Genomic DNA, 21,719 nt, shown 5'->3' with positions numbered 1-21,719 from the left:
ACTTACAAGACTTAGCATCCAAATGGCAGATGACTAATGTGAGTGCAAAGTGATGCATGTGGGAAAGAGAAACCCAAACTATAGCTACATGAATCAAGGTACCACACATTAGGAGTCACTGCTCAGGTGTCATCCTTGAGGATACGTTGAAACCCTCTGCTCAGTGTGCAGCGGCGGCTAAGAAAGCAAATAGAACATTAGGAATTAAGAAAGGACTGGAAAACAAAAATGAGAATGTCATAATGCCTTTGTATCACTCCATGATGTGACCGCAACTTGAATACTGTGTGCAATTCTGGTCACTGCATCACAAAGGTATAGCGGAATTAGAAAAGGTACAGAAAAGGGCGACGAAAATGATAAAGGGGGATGCAACGGCTTCCCTATGAGAAAAGGCTAAAGTTGCTAGGGCTCTTCAGCTTACAGAGCATGGCTGAGAGGAGATATAACAGGTCTATAAAATACTGAGTGGACTGGAATGGGTAGACACGAATCACTCGTTTACTCTTTCCAAAAATACTAGGCGCACGCAAATGAAGCTACTAAGTAGTAAATTTAAAACAAACCGTAGAATATATTTCTTCACTCAATGTGTGATTAAAACTCCGGAATTCACTGCAATGCGGTAAAAGCAGTTAGCTTAGCAGGGTTTAAAAAAAAGACTTGGATAATTTCCTAAAAGAAAAGTCCATAAGCTTTGGAAAATCCACTGCTTATGTCTAAGTAAGCAGCATAAAATTAGTTTTACTGTTTTGGGATTTTGCCAGGTACTTGTGACCTGGATTTGCCACTGTAAGAAACAGGATACTGGGCTTTGATGGACATCTGATCTGCCCAGTATGGCAACGCTTATGTTATGTTCTTAAATGAAGATAAACAAATCCAGTAGCACTTCCAATCAAGACAATACTTTTGTTATGTAATGTGTTCCATTGCAGCTACCAACATACCTTAATGATACCAATCTGCTTGAAATAATCTGCTACCTGGTCAACTGAAACATCATCCCCCAAACCCTGGACAAATATGGTATTGTTATCGGCGTTGTCTTGGTCAGTTTCTGAAAGAAAAAAAATTCAAAGTCTGAACTTACAAGCACAGTGGATTCTGAAAGAACACTATTTTGGTCAAAGTTCATAAGCTTCCAGCGTATTACATCATTTGCAACATTAAAGGGCTAATTTTCAAAGCACTCCACATGTTACTGTGTAACTTTGTAAGTCTAAGTGCTTTGAAAATATGCCTCTTTAATTCACTCAGGCCCTGATGCTCAAAACTCCAGCGCTATTCTCAATATAGCTGTAAAAATACCACCGGAATAGAATAGAACAATGCCCAAATGTGCAACGCTAATGAGATGCAAATATAGGCGCCCTCATAGCGCTCAGCATCAGGGAGTTTGGTGGGAGGATTGTGGTTGGCTCATGTGCAGAAGAGTTCTGCAGTAAGCTTGACTCCTCTGCGCAGGCAACTGGCAAAAACCAAAATATGAAGCACACATTGGCATCTGTTTTCTGCGGCCTAAATATAAGCATTTATTTTTTGCTTGGATGCTTATACTTAGCAGGAAAGAGATGCCAATGTGTGCTTTCACAGGAATTTTTATTTATTTAGTTTTTTTTTTTTAGCATGGATGTTTTAAATTTAGATGGAAAAAGATGCATACGTTTGCGTTGGGCTGCTATTTCTCACGACCAGTGCTTAAGGGCTTCCTTCTGTTTCAAAAAGTAATCAATCAAAACTGGCAGATTTTGCAGAAACAATCATGAGAGAAGCATGAGAATCATGGAACACTCTCTCTTCAACACCCTATGCCTGCTCCAACCTGGCATTATTTTTTGCAGCAGGAAGGCAGTTTTGTTTCGGGCGCTCTTTTTTGAGCATTGGGGAAGAATACAAAATGACCTCATTAACATGAGCTTGACTACATTTGATTGCTATCTGCACTAGTGCCTGGTGTGCTCATTGTTTCCCGCGCTAGACCCCTCTGAACATTCTGCACGGGTCAATGCAGGCGGTAGTATGGTGCTAATGGCCTCTAGTGCCCATGTTTACTTTGAAAACATGGAATGGGGTGGGAAATCTGCCTTACACTTGATCTACAATATGGTACTGCATAATTCACATTCACATGCATGATAAATATATTGTTTCTATGTTAACTGTATGGAAAGAGGCTTCACAATTACTGTGTGTTAGTTTGGTAATTGAAAACACGGTAAATTGTAATGCATGTTAGTAAAATGAGGGCCCAAATAAAATTAAATTGCTGTCAACCTGGGTAAGACATTACTAACCCCTGCAAATGAACTGTAAGAAATCGCAGATATTAAATTACTTGCGATCTGGAATGGCCAGGCTTATGTTTTATGTTAAGTACCTATACTTCCATCCATCTTTATTTCTAGACTATCTTCAGTTTTACCTCAAAAGTGTTTTAACACTTTCAGTTATTACAAAATATTTACCTTCTCTTACCCTGGGTACCTACTTAAATTGTAAATTCTTTGGGAGAAAGTGAATTGCCAAGGTCACAAAGAATGCTGGTGACAGAAGTGAGATTTGAACCAAAGTTCCCTGGTTCATGGATGACTCCTTTATAATTACAGCCCATTGTAAAATCTGACCACTGCATCACTAAAGAAAAATTTAACAAAACCCCAAAACATTAAGACATTTGAAGTTGCAAATGATTAGATCAGGGGTGGGTTTGCAACCTATATAAACAGAGGATCACATGAATGTCAGTACTATCCCTAGCATGCCACACAAAGAAAACTAACAAATGTGCCATATAATCATTGCCAACACAATTCAGTGGGATGACAATGAACATAAATATGATCAGAATGGTCTGTTAGCACATACTTCTGTCTTTCCATACAGTTGCCAACACTGTCAAACAAGTCTCGTCCCATTGTTGTATCCTTCAATGATTCTACTGATGACAACTTGTATGGTCTGTTTTCTGTATCTATATATATCTACATATATATATCCCCCCCCCCCCCCCATGGTCTCGTGGGCTACATAAAATTCAATGGTAACCACAGGTAACCCACCTCTGGATTAGATGCAAATTGACAAGGACTTATAAGCCAAATGGATCAGAATGTGACAGATAGCGGTGTTCTATAAATTCCTCAACAAATTATCACTGGAATGGATTTTAAGAATCACTTATTTCTTAGCAATACCATATTTTGCTCATCTTATCTGCATATCTGAGGGAGAGAGAGAACAGCTAGTCAAGTGTAACGACTGAATACCGAAACAAGCAGAAAGCCTGCTCATGAAATTCTTTCCAAACCCTTTGAATGTAAATCTGTGTTGATGGTGGTGGTTATATGTTTGTGCGTCTGTGTATACACATGCCAGTATGTGTGCATGCTTTGTGCATCTGATCAAAAGAGGAGATGTTAAGGCAGTTTGAGAAATGTAATTCCTAAATCACTGTTACAGTGAATCAATGAATGTACTGTAATAGTGCAGCTCCAGGAACTAAGTTTCCACAGAAAAAAAAAATATTGGGCCTTTTATTGGGGGGGGGAGGGCTCACTTTTTTCCATCTCCCCCCCCCCCCCCCCCCATATGCAGAAAACATCCTTTAATCTTCTATTTCTCAATGCAATGGTGAAGGTGATGAACTCTGTTAAAACAAACATTGTACCAACAGACCCCTTATTCTTCTTATTTTATTAAGAAATGTAATTCTCTCTTTGCTGCTTTTCTACTCTCTATGGTCACCTTGAACCTAAAGTCAGGTTCAGTTCCCCTTACCTGGAGGACTGCTTGCATCAATCCTAGTGTTTCATGGAAGGGCATTTTTGATGCAACATCCAAATCCAATTTTGAACATTTTGCAAAAACATCCAAAAATTCAAAGTGCCAAACATGGCCATTTAAGAACAAAAACAAAATATGTCTTTTTGGTTCATAAATTGCCCAATTTTAGATGGTTTTGTGCTCAGTGTGCTGCTGCGGCTCGGAAAGCGAATAGAATGTTGGGTATTATTAGGAAAGGTATGGAAAACAGGTGTGAGGATGTTAAAATGCCGTTATATCGCTCCATGGTGCGACCGCACCTTGAGTATTGTGTTCAATTCTGGTCGCCGCATCTCAAGAAAGATATAGTGGAATTGGAAAAGGTGCAGCGAAGGGCGACTAAAATGATAACAGGGATGGGATGACTGCCCTATGAAGAAAGATTAAGGAGGCTAGGGCTTTTCAGCTTGGAGAAGAGACGGCTGAGGGGAGACATGATAGAGGTATATAAAATGAGTGGAGTGGAACAGGTGGATGTGAAGCATCTGTTCACGCTTTCCAAAAATACCAGGACTAGGGGGCATGCGATGAAACTAGTGCAGTAAATTTAAAACAAATCGGAGAAAATGTTTCTTCACTCAACGCGTAATTAAACTCTGAAATTCGTTGCCGGAGAACGTGGTGAAGGCGGTTAGCTTGGCAGAGTTTAAAAAGGGGTTAGACGGTTTCCTAAAGGACAAGTCCATAAACCGCTACTAAATGGACTTGGGAAAAATCCACAATTCCAGGAATAACAACATGTTTGTACGTTTGGGAAGCTTATCAGGTGCCCTTGGCCTGGATTGGCCGCTGTCGTGGACAGGATGCTGGGCTCGATGGACCCTTGGTCTTTTCCCAGTGTGGCATTACTTATGTACTTATATTTAAGAACCATTTTCAAACAAAAAACATTCAAAGGAAAAATGCACAAAAACAAGCCACTGGGATGTATGGGGAGGCCAGCAGTTTAACTAGACTAGCCAGCCGCCAGACAGATGTCCCAGCAGAATAGAAGGGCAGCCTAGGGGGCACTGCAGTGAACTTCATAGGTACACATCATAACCCCTTTATATTGTATGGTGAGCCCTCCAGGAATAGCAAAAATGTATTGTAACCAACTGTACACCACTACAATAGTCCTTATGCATGCAAATGTCACCTATATGTAGGTTCAGTAGGTATTTTGTGTTTTGGGGGAATATGGGCCTGATTGCTAGGCTACTCCAGGGCCCTGTTTGCTAGTCATTGAGTAATAAGCAAGCTGTACTTTTAGAGTGATACACCATGGAACGTGATTCACCCCCTTTAGTTTGCCTCCAATCCCCCCCCGCATGGCACATGATTCATTCCCTTTACCTCCAAATTATCCCCCTTCCCATGGTACGATTGACCTCTTCCCGCCACTCTCAATCTCCCCCCCCCCCCCCACATGGCACATGATTCATCCCCTTTACCTCCAAATTGTCCCCCTTCCCACGGTACGATTGACCTCTTCCCTCCACTCTCAATCCCCCCCCCCCCGGCACATGATTGACCCCTTCCTTCCACCCCCAATCCCCCACTGCACACACTCACTTTTTCATTTTCAGTCATGGCAGTGGCTCAGCTCTCACTCTCTTCCCGTTGCATCCCCCACTGAGCCCTCCCCCGGCAAGTAGGACGTGACCTGCAGCATACCACATCACTTCCTCCTTCTGAACCAATTTAGATCTGAGTGTTTATGTGAACCACGGGATTGCGGTTCACACAAACACTTGAGTCTAAACTGGCACAGTAGAAGGAAGTGATCCGTGCAGTGGTTCACTTCCTTCTTGCCAGGAGAGCTCAGCAGTGGAGGGAAGAGAATGAGAGCTGAGCCACTGTTGCCTGTGCCTGCCCTGATTCTACCATGGTCGGTGGGAGGTAGGAGAAGAGAGCTGAGCTGGAACTGCTTGCGGTTCAGCAAGTGCCAGGTGCCAAGTCTCCATGGAGATTGAAAAGTCTGGCCTGGAGCCTGGGGTTTGTTTAGCCCTGGCTTAATTCTATGGGCTGGGTGACATCATGGGCTCAGGTATTTGGCACCCTGGATCAGAGCCTCACCTGATTCATAGGCTGAGCCGGCCTGCTGTATCATTGTATCAATTTTCTTTGGAGCAACTTGAACTGTTAGTGGAGTCTCCCAGTTTTTGATCAGAGTATTTCTTCATAATTGTATGAAGTGAAACAGCGACTCCTTTTCTTGGAGGAGAAATCTAGAACTCAGAAAGATATGGCTTGGGCCATCATGTGGAAAAAGCCAGGAAAGGATATACTTTCATCTCTCAGATAAGAAGGATCAGATGGAATGCCATAACACTCCTCAGCTGAGAAGTCCTATGGGTCCTGCTCTGTCCTCCTGGGAAGTATGTGGAAGAGAATGTCATATCTAGACAATGACACTGTTACCACACCCTCATGGGAACAGTAAAAAGCCTTGTTCCTGTAGTAAAAAGAAATCCATTCCCATCCTCCTTCCCGCAGCGTCACTTATATTTTCCTGCAGCCAACAGCGATTCACAATCACAGGCCAACTCCATGTTCTTCCTCCTGCTGCGTCCCGCCCATTCCACTGCAACTTCCTGTTTAGCGTCAAAACATAAAGTTGTAGTAGAAAGAGCAGGACGTGGCAGAACGAAGGACATGGAGTTGGTCTGTGATTCACTGAGGGAGAAAGTGACACTCGTGGCAAGAACTAAGTGTGGCGAAATGGTGAATTTTTCAGCATATGAATTATAAGAATATTTCATTAAGAGGCATATTTTCAAAGCACTTAGCCTTCCAAAGTTCCATAGAAACATATGGAACTTTGGAAGGCTAAGTGCTTTGAAATATGCCTCTAAGTATTTCTCTAGTTTAGCCAGTAGGTGGTGCATGTTTTATGTTTAAAGCTGTTACAGAGAAATGACTGTTTCTTCTTTAGTTTACCACAACGAGGAAGTAATATGCAGTGATGTGGCCAGCTACTTTTAAAAAATATTGTTCTGGGCTCTGATTGGCCCAGGAGCTCTCACTGTGGAACCAGAGCGAGAAAGACCTCTTTACCTAGACCCTATGAGCAGCTGTATTTCCTGTAATTCCCAGGCACTATGCAAGTAGTGACTAAATGTTTACATAGTTTTAATATTGATCCATATTCAGTTACCTGTTATTGTGTGTTCTTTTATTTCCATCTGTTTTATGGTTCATTGTTCAATATTTTTATGACAAACCTTTTTTAGTTTATTGACTCTGCTTGTCTGGACTGACTAATCCTGGTGGCTTGTGTGTTGGGTCTGCGAGTGCTTTCTAGGAACTGTGGGATCACTGGGAGTGTGGCCCCAGTAACCAAGAAAACACCAGGGATAACTCGGGTCGGTGGGAGGAGGGTGCTGAGCAGTGCTGAGGACAGACCCTCTAAGCAGCCGCAGGATTAGCCCAAGGCAAGTGGCTAGGCATTTCGTGACATGAAGAGAAGGGAGAAAAGTGTTGGCTGCTCCATGCATGCACATCCTCCTTACCCCTGCCCCCATAGCTCCAGCCCAGGCTCAGTGCTGATCATAAGGATGAAAAGAGAGAAGCTGCACACATTCCTCATCTACTGCTCAGAAGGGCTCCAACACACTGTTCTCCTCCTTCCCCTAGTCCCCTACTCCTTTGGAGATCTTCAAAAGACAAGTTTCAGGCACACCTGAAATCCTCCAGAAGGAGTGTTGTGGTAGGGGTGCGAAACTTGGGGCCCTGGATCTTGTTGATCAAGATGTTTGTGAAGGCAGGGTGGAAGTAGCATTAGGCTACTTGGGTACAGTCTGAAATCTGAAGGAGGGTAACCAGGTCACCGAGGACAGCATTTCATGTTGGGTGGGGGTAAAGAAACAGGCTTCCTGGAGAGGGAAATGTGTTCAAACAGCAAAAGCCAATGATTTCTGAGAAATAAGTTCTAAATGTGCATGTGTTATAGAAAATGCAAAAATAATTTTGAAAATACAGTTAACTGATGAATACAAATTGCTGCAGCAAAAATTAAAGTGATTGTCTGAACAATTTATTTTAATGGAAAGCCAAACTGAACTCAAAACCTATATTTTTAAGTAGAAAATGACACGTTACTAGAGACGAGGACAAAGCTGATGGGGACAAACTTTGTCCCCATGTCATTCTCTAGTCAGTACATCAGCTGTGCATCAAGGCAGATTAGTGTCCAAGGCTGGAGCAAGCTCCTCTGCTAATGCCGGCATGGTAGTCAACGCCGAGCAACTGTGTGGGACCTCTCCCGTGACTCTCTCCAATGTATCAACAGGCTAGGCTGAGGTTGGCAAAAGCACCTCGTAAGCTTAAATAGACTGTGTATGCAGTAGCCCTGAGAGCTCGTCTGAACATAGCCCGGATTTCCTCCTATACAGTAGGCATCTGTACTAGCTGAGAAAGCACTGTAGATGCAGCCTGAGTTATAGCCTGTGCAGGCGTAGGAGACTGAAGACCACAAAGGCTCTTGAAGCCAGAGAGGAGAGCAGTCACTGTGGCATAGACGCTTCCAGTGCATCCAGGATGTTAATTCAGGAGAGGTGTTAGCAGAGTGCCCAGAGGAAGAACGATGGTGAAATCTCCTGCCATGTTCGATGCTGAACCAAAAAGGTATTTCATGCTGGACTCTGTGGGCTTTATCCTTGCTTGCATGTGCAGGCAGAGGCCACACTATGTTTCGGTGCTCCAGATCCAGGCACTCCAATTATGTGGGTCTCTGCCTGAAATGGTCCTATCGCATTGAGTACACTTCTTAAAGCCACTCGGAATCCTCACTGACATGGAGGAAAAAATGGCCGACGCAAGGTCAAAGGCTCAATGGCATGGGGGAGCATGAGTAGTTGTGTACCCAAAAAAGGTTGATACTTCTCAACCAAAAGAAGGGCTCAGAAGCCCCAAAGGCCCAAAAAAAAAAAAAAAATCAAATTAAAAAAAAATAATAATTTGAAAGTGAATAAATTGAAAACAAGAAAAGATGGGAGGAAGTGATATCACAGTGCTTGATGGCTGCCTAAATCACTAGCTCTTGCATTTCCCTACCTTCAATAGCAGAATCCGTCACCATCTGGCTTGCAACCGGCTCTTCTTTTGTCGTCAGTGCAGCCTGGAAGTCTGGGTGCCATGAGTAAGGCTTCGTCCTCGCTTCACAAGGAGGGAGAGCGGCACTCTGCCCGGCAGTCTGGTAAGGGCCTCCATCACCTTGTGTCACCGACTCCCATCTCTCATTCCGACTTGGACTCTGCACCGTCTCAGGTAGAAGCACGTTCTGTGCCTCCCCATCGGGGAATCTCGCAAGAGGTCTCTAATATTTTTGCTGTTTGCTACATCTTTACTTTATTTGTCATACGTGTGCTGATTTGAAGATTATGACATATAACATTAACGGCTTAAACTTGCCTCAGAAGCGTCAAAAGTTATTTAAGGAACTTTTGCATTACAAACCTCAGGTGGTTTTCTTACAGGAGACGCACTTTTTAAGAGAGAGCACGAAAGAGTACGTTTTCTGTGCCTCTGCGGCTGATGCATCCAAAAAATGAGGGATTGCTATTTTGCTTTATTCTTCACTGCAGATCAAGGTGCTTGGCATAAAAGCGAGACCCAGAAGGTAGATTTTTGCTTTTTCAACCTTTTATTGGATAATAAAGCCTTGACGCTAGCTTTCCAAGAGGGTTTTTTTTGGCAGGCTTGGAAAGGCATTCTCCTCACATCCCAATGGTAAGACAATAGTGGGGGGGGGGGGGGGGGGGGGGGGGGTGCGGTGATTTTAATGTGACCTTTCATCCTGTGGTAAGGACAGGCGTGCCAGCAGGATCTGACTAAGATTTCTAGAGACTTGGCTAATTTGGCTCGGGACCTTGGTCTCTGTAACCTGTGGAGGGTACATCATCCCACTAACCGCGACTACTCCTTTTATTCCAATTAGACTTGCTCTCAGATAGATTATATCTTGATAGATGTCTCGTTGGTACACTTGGGGGGGGGGGGGGGTGAGTCTGCTATTAGAGCCATTACTGTTTCAGATCACGCTCCTGTGTGGGCATGTCTTCCTTCTCTCAGAGAAGAAGACAAGGACAAAGATGGACATGAATACTAGCTTATTGCGGAACGAAGAGATCCTGCCAGGATATAGGACCATTCTTCGGGAATACTTGGATAACAACTTGAATATGGGCCCTTCCATGGGAATTGTTTGGAATGCACTTAAGGCAATTACCAGGGGCTATTTCTTACAAAAAACCAGTGCACAGGCTCGTGTTAATTGGGCTGAGGTGGCTAAGTATCTCTCCCAGTTGATCCGACTGGAGGAGATTCATAAAGCTTCTCGCTCTGTATCCACCCTGCGAGAGATTCAGGCTACGCACTTGTGGTTAGATAATATTTATACTGATCAGCTCCAATTCCTTAGAGGTCAACAACAGCAGACCCAATATGCATATAACAAGAAACCAGGCCGCTCCCTGGCACTTAAATTGTGGCATCAGCGGGTGGATTGTGCTATTCTTAAAGTGGGGGATGGTGAGGGTCTCTAACTCAATCTTCATTCATTCGAAACAGTTTAAAAACTTTTTATCAGTCTCTCTATACTTCTGATTCCTCCATCCGTCTGGAAGCTATTGAAGCCTATTTATCTGCTCATCCGCTCCCAGCTTTGTCCGAGCAACCACATTTTGTTTTGGAGAGTCCAATATTTATTTATTTATTGCACTTGTATCCCACATTTTCCCACCTATTTGCAGGCTCAATGTGGCTTACAAAGGTCTGTATGGCAGTGCCATAACAGGGAAGAAATACAATTGATGTAGCAGAGAGATAAAAGAAGACAAGAGGATCTGGTTATGCAGCTGTACAGTGAGACATTCTGAGTAAAGGAGTGTAAAGGTTGTGTTCAAGTAGTTAAGGGTTCTTGTGGTAGGCTTTGTTAAAGAGATAGGTTTTCAAAGCTTTGCGAAAGTTGTTTAATTTGTCGATCGTTTTCAGGTGAGTTGGTAGTTCATTCCACATCTTCATACTCATGTAGGAAAAGTTGGACGCATGTGTTAGTTTGTATTTGACACCTTTACAGCTGGGGAAGTGTAGGTTGAGAAAGGTGCGGGAAGATCGTTTAGCATTTCTGGGTGGAAGGTCCACTAGGTCTAACATGTATGTCGGGGCGTTTCCATGAATGATTTTATGAACAATCGTGCATATCTTGAACATGGTACGTTCTTTCAGTGGGAGTCAGTGTAGGTTCTCTCTTAGGGGTTTTGCACTTTCATATTTAGTTTTCCCAAATATGAGTCTGGCTGCGGTATTCTGGGCCATCTGGAGTTTCTTGATGGTCTGTTCTTTACAGCCAGCGTAGAGTGAGTTGCAACAGTCTAGATGACTTAGTACCAGGGATTGTACCAGGTTTCGAAAGATGGCCCTTGGGAAGAAAGGTTTTACTCTTGAGTTTCCACATGGAGTGGAACATCTTCTTCGTTGTATTATTCACGTGGTTCTCAAGTGTGAGATTTCGGTCAATGGTGACTCCTAGTATTTTCAGGCTGTTGAGATGGGGAGTGCAAAGTTAGGGGTGGTTAAGGTGGTGAAATTATTTGTGTTGTGAGTTTTTTCTGCATTGAGTTTTAGCTGGAATGCATCCGCCCAGGAGTGCATGATTTGGAAGCTTTGGTTGATTTTGTTGGTAATTTCCTTTAGGTTTTGTTTGAATGGGATATAGATCGTGACATAATCTGCATATATGTATGGGTTAAGGTTTTGGTTGTCCAATAGCTTGGCTAGGGGTGTCATCATTAGGTTAAAGAGGGTTGGGTGAGAGGGGAGATCCTTGGGGAACTCCGCAGTCAGGTATCCATGGGTCTGATATCGCCGTTTTAGCTGTTACTTGGTATGATCTAGCTGTCAGGAATCCTCTAAACCAATTAAGAACATTACCTCCAACTCCAAAGTATTCTAGGATATGTAATAATATGCAGTGGTTGACCATGTTGAAGGCACTGGACATGTCGAATTGTAGGAGCAGTCTGTTATTGCCCCTTGCAGTTTGTTTAAATTTGTTCATTAGGGTTACTAGTACTGTTTCTGTGCTATGGTTCGATCGAAATCCTGATTGAGATTCATGCAAGAGTGAGTGTTTGTTTAGGTGATTACGGAGTTGTTTCGTCACTGCACCTTCCATCAGTTTGGTTATTAGAGGGATAGATGCTACTGGGCGGTAGTTGGTTAGGTCATTTGTACTTTTCTTTGCGTCTTTAGGTAGTGAAGTAAATATTTCCTTATCCTTTGGGAAAAGACCATTTTGTAGCATGTAGTTCAGGTGTCTCGTGAGATCTGTTATAAAGTGTTATAAATATGTGCAGAGGAGGTCCGTAAGGTTACTAAAGAGCCTTGATGGACTACCTAATGAATTCTATAAACCCTTCACGGCCCTTTTACTAGTTGCCCTTAACGGGGTGTGTTCGGGTGGGGATCTTCCTCCCTCAATGATGGAAGCTTGGATTGCCGTTATCCCAAAACCAGGAAAGGATAAAACAGACTGTGCATCCTACCACCCTATTTCGGTACTGAATTCAGATGTCTAGATATTGGCTAAAATCTTGGTGAAATACGTTTGGCAGCAGTGCTCCTGGATCTGATTCACCCTGATCAAGTGGGCCTTGTCCCTTATAGACAAGCCATGGACAATGTTCGCCGTATGGTTAATTTACTTTATGTGGCTCAAAAGGATGCTCTCCTAATCTGCCTGCTTGGATTAGATGCTGAAAAGGCATTCGACAGAGTCCATTGGACCTTTATGGATCAGGTGTTGGATAGGTTTGGTCTTGGCTCTGGTTTCAGGAATTGGATTCAAGCTTTGTACGAGTCTCCCCGAGCATGTGTTCATGTCAATGAGGGTAACTCACCAATGTTTCCTTTAACCAGGGGCACTAGACAGGGTTGTCCACTGTCACGTATGTTATTTGCACTAGTTATGGAACCTCTGGCGGTGGTTGTCTGGTCTGACCCGAATATTTCTGGCATTCAGGTGGGTGATCATGAATATAAATTGGCTCTATTTGCCGACAACGTCCTCCTATCCTTGACTAAGCCGCTGATTTCTTTACCCAATCTGTACTCCTTGGTTTCCGGCTTTAGACTTAATATGAGTAAGTCGGAGGCTATGACGGTTGGAGTCCCCTCACAGGTTCTGGACTCGCTCCAACATTCCTTCTCATTTAGATGGGTGTCTAAAGGAATTAGGTACTTGGGGGTGATGCTAACTCTGCGGTTGTCCTCTGTTTTCTGCAAATTATCCTTCTCTCCTATGGGACATATATAATGATTTGAAACGTTAGGGTACTTCTGATCTGTCTTGGTTTGGGAGAGTTGCCACATTGAAAATGAACTATTTCAGGGTCTTCCTCTTAAATTTCTTTCTGGTTTACAGAATAGATTGGTGCAATTATTTTGTGCAATAAGCATCCTCAGTTGCCCCAATCCTTTCTATACTGAGACCAGAGGAAGGGAGGTTTAGGAGTTCCCAATGTTTTTTGGCACTATAAGGCTGCTCAAGCTTGGGCTGCAATTGAATGGTTTCAGGCCAGTCCCCATACACTTTGAATTCATTTAGAGCAGGCTTTGGTTGGGCCTCATCCTCTTTGTCTTCTTATGTGGCTCCTCCGTAAATGCCGTAGATTGCAAAAAGACTTTCCCCCCCAGTTCTTACCACATTTTACTATTGGGATGCGTTGTTCTCCAAGCCTGACTTGATTTTATCTAAACTGACTCCTATAGAATTAATCCTCTTTTTCTGCCAGAACTTGTCCCTGAGCCGTTTACCTGATGGCCCATTATTGGTCTTACAATCTGGGGTCAGTTGTTTGACGATGATACCTTGATTTCCTTTGCTACTTTGGCTTGGGAATATTCACCTATCCCGAATGAAATCTATGCCTATACTCAGTTGCAGCATTTTCTTTCCTCTGCTGAGATTCAGGCTTGGGTACTTTGGGCAGACTCTTTCCTGGAAGACCTTTGTGAGGACTCTAGAGGGACGAGAGGCCTCATTTCCTGTTTGTATAAATATCAGCGCAAATGTGTACACTTGCCTTTGGTGCATCGTCTTCATTGGCATCGGGAGCTGGGGATTACAATTGGGGATGATGATTGGAACCTTTTGGAGAATAATGTATTGAAGGTGTTGATTTCTGTTCCCTATAAAGAAAATGCTGTTGAAGTCCTGTATAGGTGGTATCTTACTCCTGTACGACTATGTCATATTTTTTTCAACTGTTTCCTTTCTGTGTTGGAGGGGATGTGGACAAAGAGGCACAATGGGTCATATCTGGTGGACCTGTGTGAAGGTCCGGACGTACTGGAAGGCTATTCATTTTAAGCTTCAGCGATGTTTGGGTAAGACTATCCCATGGTCTCCTAAGTACTTTATATTTCCAGTGAAGCCTCCGGGTCTCACTCAGTCTCAGGCCTTGTTGGTACGGCACGCCATGTCAGCAGCCAGAGTGACCTTGGCCGCACAATGGAAGAGCCCTTCTGCCCCCTCCTTAATGAAATGGCTTAATAAATTATGGTATATTTGTGAAATGGAGAAGCTCTAGGTCACACGTTGCCGAACCCAGGATAAATGGGAAGCTATCTGGGAATCATTCCTGCAGCACTGCTCTTGTTAGAGGGGGTGGGTTTTCTTTAGCCTTGGAGACCCTATTCAAAATGTGGGAGGGAGTATTGGGGGGGGGGGGGTACAAGGGGGAAAAAGGAGGCAATCAATTAAATTGGAAGTACAAGCTTTGCTGTATTATAAAGTTTTGTTGAGAATATCTGCCTTTTGTTATAGGACCAGTTTATTCATGTATTTGCATTACTTAGGATTGCTTTGACGTAAGCTTTTTTGGATGTACAGTCTTGAGATGTTGTGTTTCTCAAAAACCTTAATAAAAAGACTTCTAAAAATGTAAAAAAAAAAAAAGATGAATATCAATTTATCAAAAAGGTAGTTTGAAATGCCAAGGGGCACTGCCTTAAAGTTTTAAAGTAATAGTGCGCTATGGCAGTGCCCACACCAGGCTCCGTGGATGACATCACTCACATGTGAGAATATTATGCCTACTCTGTTCCTTTTATCTCGTTGCGCCTCACGCCTGGAATAGACTTCCTGAGCCTGTACGTCTAGCCCCGTCTTTAGCCGTTTTTAAGTCCAAACTCAAAGCCCACCTCTTTACCACTGCTTTTGACTCCTAACTCACTTGCCTTGTCCTTCATCCTCACCTCTTTATTCCGTTACCCTTAACTGTTCTGGTCTGTTTACCTGTCTTATCTAGATTGTAAGCTCTTTGAGCAGGGACTGTCTTTTCCGTATGATGTACAGCGCTGCATATGCCTTGTAGAGCTATAGAAATGATAAGTAGTAGTAGTACTTGTCCTTATAGAACAGGTTCATGCAAATTTGACCATGTCACTCTTCTTATGTGAAGAACACTGGCTTCCAGTATCTCACAGAATAACTCACAAAATATATCTATATATATAAAACTCACCCTCAAAGTTCTATTGTCTGCTGACGTCACTGAAGCCAGTTCGTATGTTCGAAGCTCTGAAGCCACGAAAATCACAGTCTGTGGGCCCCGCCCTCGCATCAAACGTTATGACGTTGAGGGCGGAGCAGATTCTCACCTCCCTGATCTACTCAGGCCACAAACTCTGGATTTCCACACTGTAGCTCTGCTCCGCCCTCACGTCAAAACATGATGAAGTCGAGAGCGGGGCACGAAAACCGCCACCCACACAGAGCTACAACGGAAACAGCAGTGCTGCACGCCACGAACCAGGTAAAACTGCGACGAGCCATGCAGCCATGAAACCCTTGCTAGCGCCCGTTTCATTGCGCTCAGAAACGGGCCTTTGTTTACTAGTAAGTATATAAAGTTTATTTTCCTGGATCCCCACCATATCTGTTCCAATCTCTCATTCCACACTGTCCATCCGGAACTCTTCGGTCCTCTCAGGCAAACCTATTATTTGTTCTCTGACAGCTCTGTTATGAGTTTGTCCTTCAAAGCTACTTGTAAGTCTATGTGCTTTAAAAATGAGTGCCTTAATGTTATAGATCCGACTCTATGGAATGCATTACCCATTAAACTCAAAATGGAGTCATCCTTTGTGAATTTAAGGCTAATCTGAAAACTTTATTTACCGATGCCTTTTCCGTGAATTAGCTCCTGCAATGGCTTCGCAGATACCACCGGGGGGAGGGAGGGTTTTTTTTTTCTTTTAAAAATCTCTCACAAGTGTCCTGTTCAGACCATTTGAAACAGGCAAATTTGTAGATTAACTGTTGGGCCCACTGCGCTTGTACTTGCTACACATTTATTCTGCTGCTCATTGCATGATTGATCAATGAATGACTTTCCCCTATCACTGCTCATTGATTTTCAGATACTTTTTAAATTTCTCTAATCTGTTTTTTAAAATCTAAAATGGTGTTCCTTTTCTCCTCTAAGCATTAGATTTGCTTATTGTTAGGTTTAACTATCCTGCCTTTCCTGGGCACATAATCCATACACCAGATACAGGTAATTGTGAGGATTAGTTTGCTTCTTTTTTTTCTTCATCCGTTTCATTTATTGCAAGAATTTGATAGACCATTATTAGTCTGGGTACACAAAAAAGCAGTATACAATAAAGAGAGAAAGGTGGAAAAAAATGGCAAGGAATGGACAAAAGAGGTGAGGGCAGATGCCTAAGCAGAGGAAGATTTATTTGAGAGGATTGGATACTGTGATTAATTGTATAAGGGAACAGGTGGTTTATTTATATACCACCTAGACCTAAGCGGTTTACAATTTTCCTTACAGGTACTGGCGCTGACCCTAATGAGCTCACAATCTAAGTACTATATTGTACCTGGGGAAATGGAGGGCTAATTGACTTGCCCAGGATCACTGGAGCTGCAGAGGGAATTGAACCCAGTTCCCCATGATCTACACCCACTGCTGACCGTTAGCAGCAGCAGGAATCAAAACCCAGGTTCCCAAGGTCCACTAACCAATAGGTCACTCCTTCACTTCAGATACCTCAGAGTGGCTGATGAGTACCTTGTGAACTAGAGTGCAGACCCTGGAACTTAATATGGGCACTATTGAAAAGTCCATGTTCCTGGAATAGAAGAGAAGAAACATGGTCAGAACAAACAGTTTTAGAGTAGCAGGGGCAGTATATATGCAGGGTGGGTGTGGCAGTTGCATGGAATAGTTTCTGGATGTGGAACAGTTTGGGAATGGAAGAGTAGGAAATTCCACCTTTCAAATTGTCTTGCCATGATCTATATCTGCTACATTTCTATACTAAAACAGCTGGAACTTATTTTCCTATTAAAAAAAATGCACTGTTCCATTTTTTGGGGAGGTAACAAAAGAGGGTCCAAAAGTACACAAACAGCAAACGAAATAAGCACAATAAGACAAACAATCTAGAGACCTTTATTCATAAAGACCCAACAAGGGCCACGTTTCAGTGTAACACCTGCCTCAGGGGTCCAATAATTCAGATGCTCTTGAGAATAAACACCAAAAAGAAAAGAAAGCTCCCTGAAGCAGCTCAGCAAACAAACTTACATACATTTGAGAATACTGCAGCATATCTATAGAAGTAAAACCCTGATCTTCAATGATAAGTCCAGCATAAATGCTAACAGCACATCAAGTAAAGCCTTCGTAGTAAAAACTGTAGGTTATAAGAAAACTACAAAAAAAAAATTGCCTTGCCCTGATCTATAACTGCTACATTTCAATTTACGTTTCTATGCTAAAGCAGCTGCAACTTATTTTCCTATTTAAAAAAATGTACTGTTCCATTTTTCGCGGAGGTCATTTCTCTAGAATCCCTGGCCTGATTTGGCCCATTTTCAAATTCAATGTATCCTTTTACCAGTTTTTTTCCACATGTCAAGTTTCATCTTGTTCTGCTGTATTCTGTTTTGCATGCTACAGAACGCCTCAGAAAATTACAGAGCATATTCAAAAGCATGGATTAATAAGACAAAGACAACATGGATTTAAGTGAAAGGAAATCTTGCCTCACCAATCTATTATTTATGAACATTTATACCCCACTTTTTTCCACATTAAGCAGACTCAAAGTGGCTTACAATGTACAGGAATCAAATACAATTACATGAGATAGGGTGAAAGGAACGGGGCAGGAAGTAAAAAGGAAAGGGTTAGAGAGTCTAAAATGGGCTGTGGAAGACCAGATGCTGAGATGGATCAGAGTGGCTTGAACAGCTCTCGGCAAGATAATCCATAATTGGGAACTGTAGCAATACCCAGGAAGGAACAGACAGTAGGAATTTTGCTTTGATGAAATGCTGGAGCTTGTAATTAGCATCAGTGACTACAGTTGTATTTCTCGAAAATGCCTGAGGTAGATTCCTGAAGCAGAGATGGTGAGGAATAGTGAGAGCAGCCTTCAGTGGGGTGGACATAATTCCCATCCAGGCAAGTTGAGAAAATCTTGCTGCGAGAAGAAACATCAATTTGGCAGGAAGAGAAGCAAAGTGCTCGAGCAGACCATTTTTACATTGTTGAAGGGGTGAACAAACATGTGGATAAAGGCGAGTCGGTTGATATTGTGTATCTGGATTTTCAAAAGGTGTTTGACAAAGCACCACATGAAAGACTCCAGAAAAAACTGGAGAGTCATGGGATAGAAGGTAGTGTCCTATTGTGGATTAAAAACTGGTTAAAGGATAGAAAACAGAGAGTAGGGTTAAATGGTCAGTATTCTCAAAGGAGAAGGTTCCCCAGGGGTCTGTGCTGGGACCGCTGCTTTTTAACATATTTATAAATGATCTAGAGATGGGAGTAACTAGTGAGGTAATTAAATTTGCTGATGACACAAAGTTATTCAAAGTTGTTAAATCAAGAGAGGGTTGTGAAAAATTACAAGAGGACCTTACAAGACTGGGCGTCTAAATGGCAAATGACGTTTAATATGAGCAAGTTCAAAGTGATGCATGTGGGAAAGAGGAACCGAAACTATAGTTACGTAATGCAAGGTTGCACATTAGGAGTAACCGAATAAGTAAGGGATCTCGGTGTTGTTGTTGATGATACGTTGAAACCCTCTGCTCGGTGTGCTGCGGCGGCTAAGAAAGCAAATAGAATGTTAGGTATTATTAGGAAAGGAATGGAAAACAAAAGTGAGGACGATATAATGCCTTTGTATCGGTCCATGGTGCAACCACACCTCGAATATTGTGTTCAATTCTGTTCGCCACATCTCAAAAAAATATATAGTGGAATTAGAAAAGGTACAGAGAAGGATGACAAAAATGATAAAGGCAATGGGAAGATTTCCCTATTGAGGAAAGGCTGACGTGGCTAGAGCTCTTCAGCTTGGAGAAAAGTCACCTGAGGGGGAGATATGATAGAGATCTATAAATAATGAGTGGAGTGGAAAAGGTAGATGTGAATCGTTTGTTTACTCTTTCCAAAAATACTAGGACTAGGAGAGGGGGCATGCGATTGAGCTACAAAGTAGTAAATTTAATACAAATCGGAGAAGAAATTCTTCTTCACTCAACGTGTAATTAAGCTCTGGAATTCGTTGCCAGAGAATGTGATAGACGGTTAGCTTAGTGGGGTTTAAAAAAGATTTGGATGCTTCCTAAGAAAAGTCTATAGATTATTATTACATTGACTTGGGGGAAAATCCACTGCTTATTTCTTGGGATAAGTAGCATAAAATGTATTGAACTTTTTCGGGATCTTGCCAGGTATTTGTGACCTCGATTGTCCACTGTTGGAAACAGAATGCTGGGGCTTGAGGGACCAGTGTCCCAGTGTGGCAATACTTATGTACTTAGGGAACAGCAAAGCAAATGATCCGCAAATTCCAAAGTGGAAGACAACAAAGCAGATCTTATATGTGTTATTTTATTCGTTTTTATGTTTTATTTTTTGTAGCCACTGACGCAGCCCTGCTGGGCGAAACACGGCCTGTGTCGGGCAATATTTTATATGCAATTTTATTAATAAAGCTTGTGTACATCTACTTTTCCATAAACCTATAAAGGCATTTTATGTTTTTCTGTCATGGTATTATTTTATTCTTACCTGATATTGTTTTTAATGTATCGCTTATGTGTGTTATTTTATTTGTTTTTATGTTTTATTTTTTGTAGCCCCTGACGCAGCCCTGCTGGGCAAAACACGGCCTGTGTCGCGCAATATTTTATATGTAATTTTATTTGGGGAGGGAAGAAACCCAAGGTGCGATTTGATCACTTGACTGACGGGTGGGCACGGGGGGGATTGGGATTACCCTGTATTAAAAGGTACAACCAGGCATGCCTTACGAGACATCTCAGAGACTGGCTCTGCAATACTACTCAGTATACACCATTGAGATGGGAACGGGCACTATTTAGGCCCTGGCATTTGAATTTCTTGTTACATGCAAAAACAAAAAGCTTACCGGGATGGGCCAGAAGCAGTATAATGCTTCAGCCTTTGAGGAAGATATGGAGAGTAGTAATGCAATCTTGGCAATATAATCCCAATGTTAGCGATCAACTCCCACTGTGTGGGAATGGAGATTTCCCACCTGGGTTGGAAAAGGGGCTATTCGAGAACTGGTCGACACAGGGCATCACCTTATTAGAACACTTAGTAAATGAAGAGGGAGTTCTATATAGCTTCAATGACATGAGGCAGAGATTATCACTAAACACTAAAGATCATTATAATTATAGGCAAATTACATCACTACTGGTTTAGCATGGATCAAACTGCTTTGGGTACAAGACTGGGATCCAAGATCCGGGATTTTTTGAAAGGGGACGAGCATGGGCAGGTGTCTGTATCAGGTTTGCACAAAGCATGGGTGAGTCTGAGCCCCCCCCCCCCCCCCCCCCCCCCCCCGTAAATATGAGTCACTTGAAAAATTATGGAGCAAAGACCTAGGATATGAGTTGACAGGTATAGATTTTGTAAAATTGATAAAAGAAATCCCGGGGCAAGTAGGTGGGGCGGATCTACAAGAGAGTCAATACAGGGTAATTCACAGGGGATACATATCGCAATCACAAGCAGTAAAAGCAGGATGGACAACAGATGTACAATGCCCAAAATGTCATGAAAACAACAATACATTTTTCCATGCATTTTGGCGATGCGCTAGAATACAACACTTTTGGAAATTGTTACAGACATATTTTGAAAAACTCCTGGGACATAGATTGTTACCCTCATGGAGGGGAGTGCTTTTGAACAAAAGAAATGCGTATGGGATTTCTGATAAAGATCAAGAGCTATTTTTATGTAAGGCCTATGCAGTGGGAAAAAAATGTATACTTAAACACTGGTTGCAGGCTGAACCTCCATCCTATTGATACTGGAGAAGTAGACTACATGAGTTAATGCTATGGGAAGCTAGAGAGGCATATAACGTTCCGAAGAAAAGGAAAATATTTGTTAAGATATGGTCAAGTTACTTACAATGTATCTCCCATAAGGCTAGGAGCGCAGTGCTTAACAGGCTGGGATAGTTATAAGCAGGGAAACAATCAGTAGACGTGGGCTTTGCAATGGTTTATAAATGTAATAGACAGTGCTCATACCAACACCATGAAAAATAGTAATCAAAGATAAAAGGAATACTTTAGAGATTGAACACATGACACGAGCTAAAAGTTGTATTATTTTAATGTATGTTCAATACTATGTGGTTAACAAATAGTTGCAGTACAAAAAAAATTTTTTTTTTTTTTTTTTGAAGACTGTTAAGAGCATATAGATACACCTGTGTACTGGAACTGTAATATATCTTTGTATATGCAGAAAGGGAAGGGGATTTTTGTTTGAAGTGTCATCAATAATAAAAAAACGTTGAAATATAAGCCCGGGGGGGGGGGGGGGGGG

At 42.4% G+C, this 21,719-nt stretch overlaps 1 protein-coding gene and 1 long non-coding RNA gene across 3 annotated transcripts in view; one reads left to right on the top strand and one right to left on the bottom strand.

The window, feature by feature from the left end:
* TAF15 (TATA-box binding protein associated factor 15) overlaps positions 1-21,719 on the bottom strand; it is a 329,472-nt gene that overhangs the window by 54,987 nt on the left and 252,766 nt on the right. For both annotated transcript variants that reach the window (XM_030185658.1, XM_030185659.1), the window contains one exon: positions 951-1,060. In XM_030185658.1, the coding sequence (XP_030041518.1) occupies positions 951-1,060 (110 nt within the window). The remainder of the gene's footprint in view (positions 1-950; positions 1,061-21,719) is intronic.
* On the top strand, positions 976-21,658 carry LOC115456525. Its single transcript, XR_003939888.1, has 3 exons — positions 976-1,056; positions 9,076-9,085; positions 21,648-21,658. It is a non-coding gene; the product is annotated as an uncharacterized LOC115456525 (long non-coding RNA).

The sequence above is a fragment of the Microcaecilia unicolor genome, chromosome 13 (assembly GCF_901765095.1).
Source record: "Microcaecilia unicolor chromosome 13, aMicUni1.1, whole genome shotgun sequence".
NCBI classification, from domain to species: domain Eukaryota; kingdom Metazoa; phylum Chordata; class Amphibia; order Gymnophiona; family Siphonopidae; genus Microcaecilia; species Microcaecilia unicolor.
This window is presented reverse-complemented; position numbering and strand designations above follow the sequence as displayed.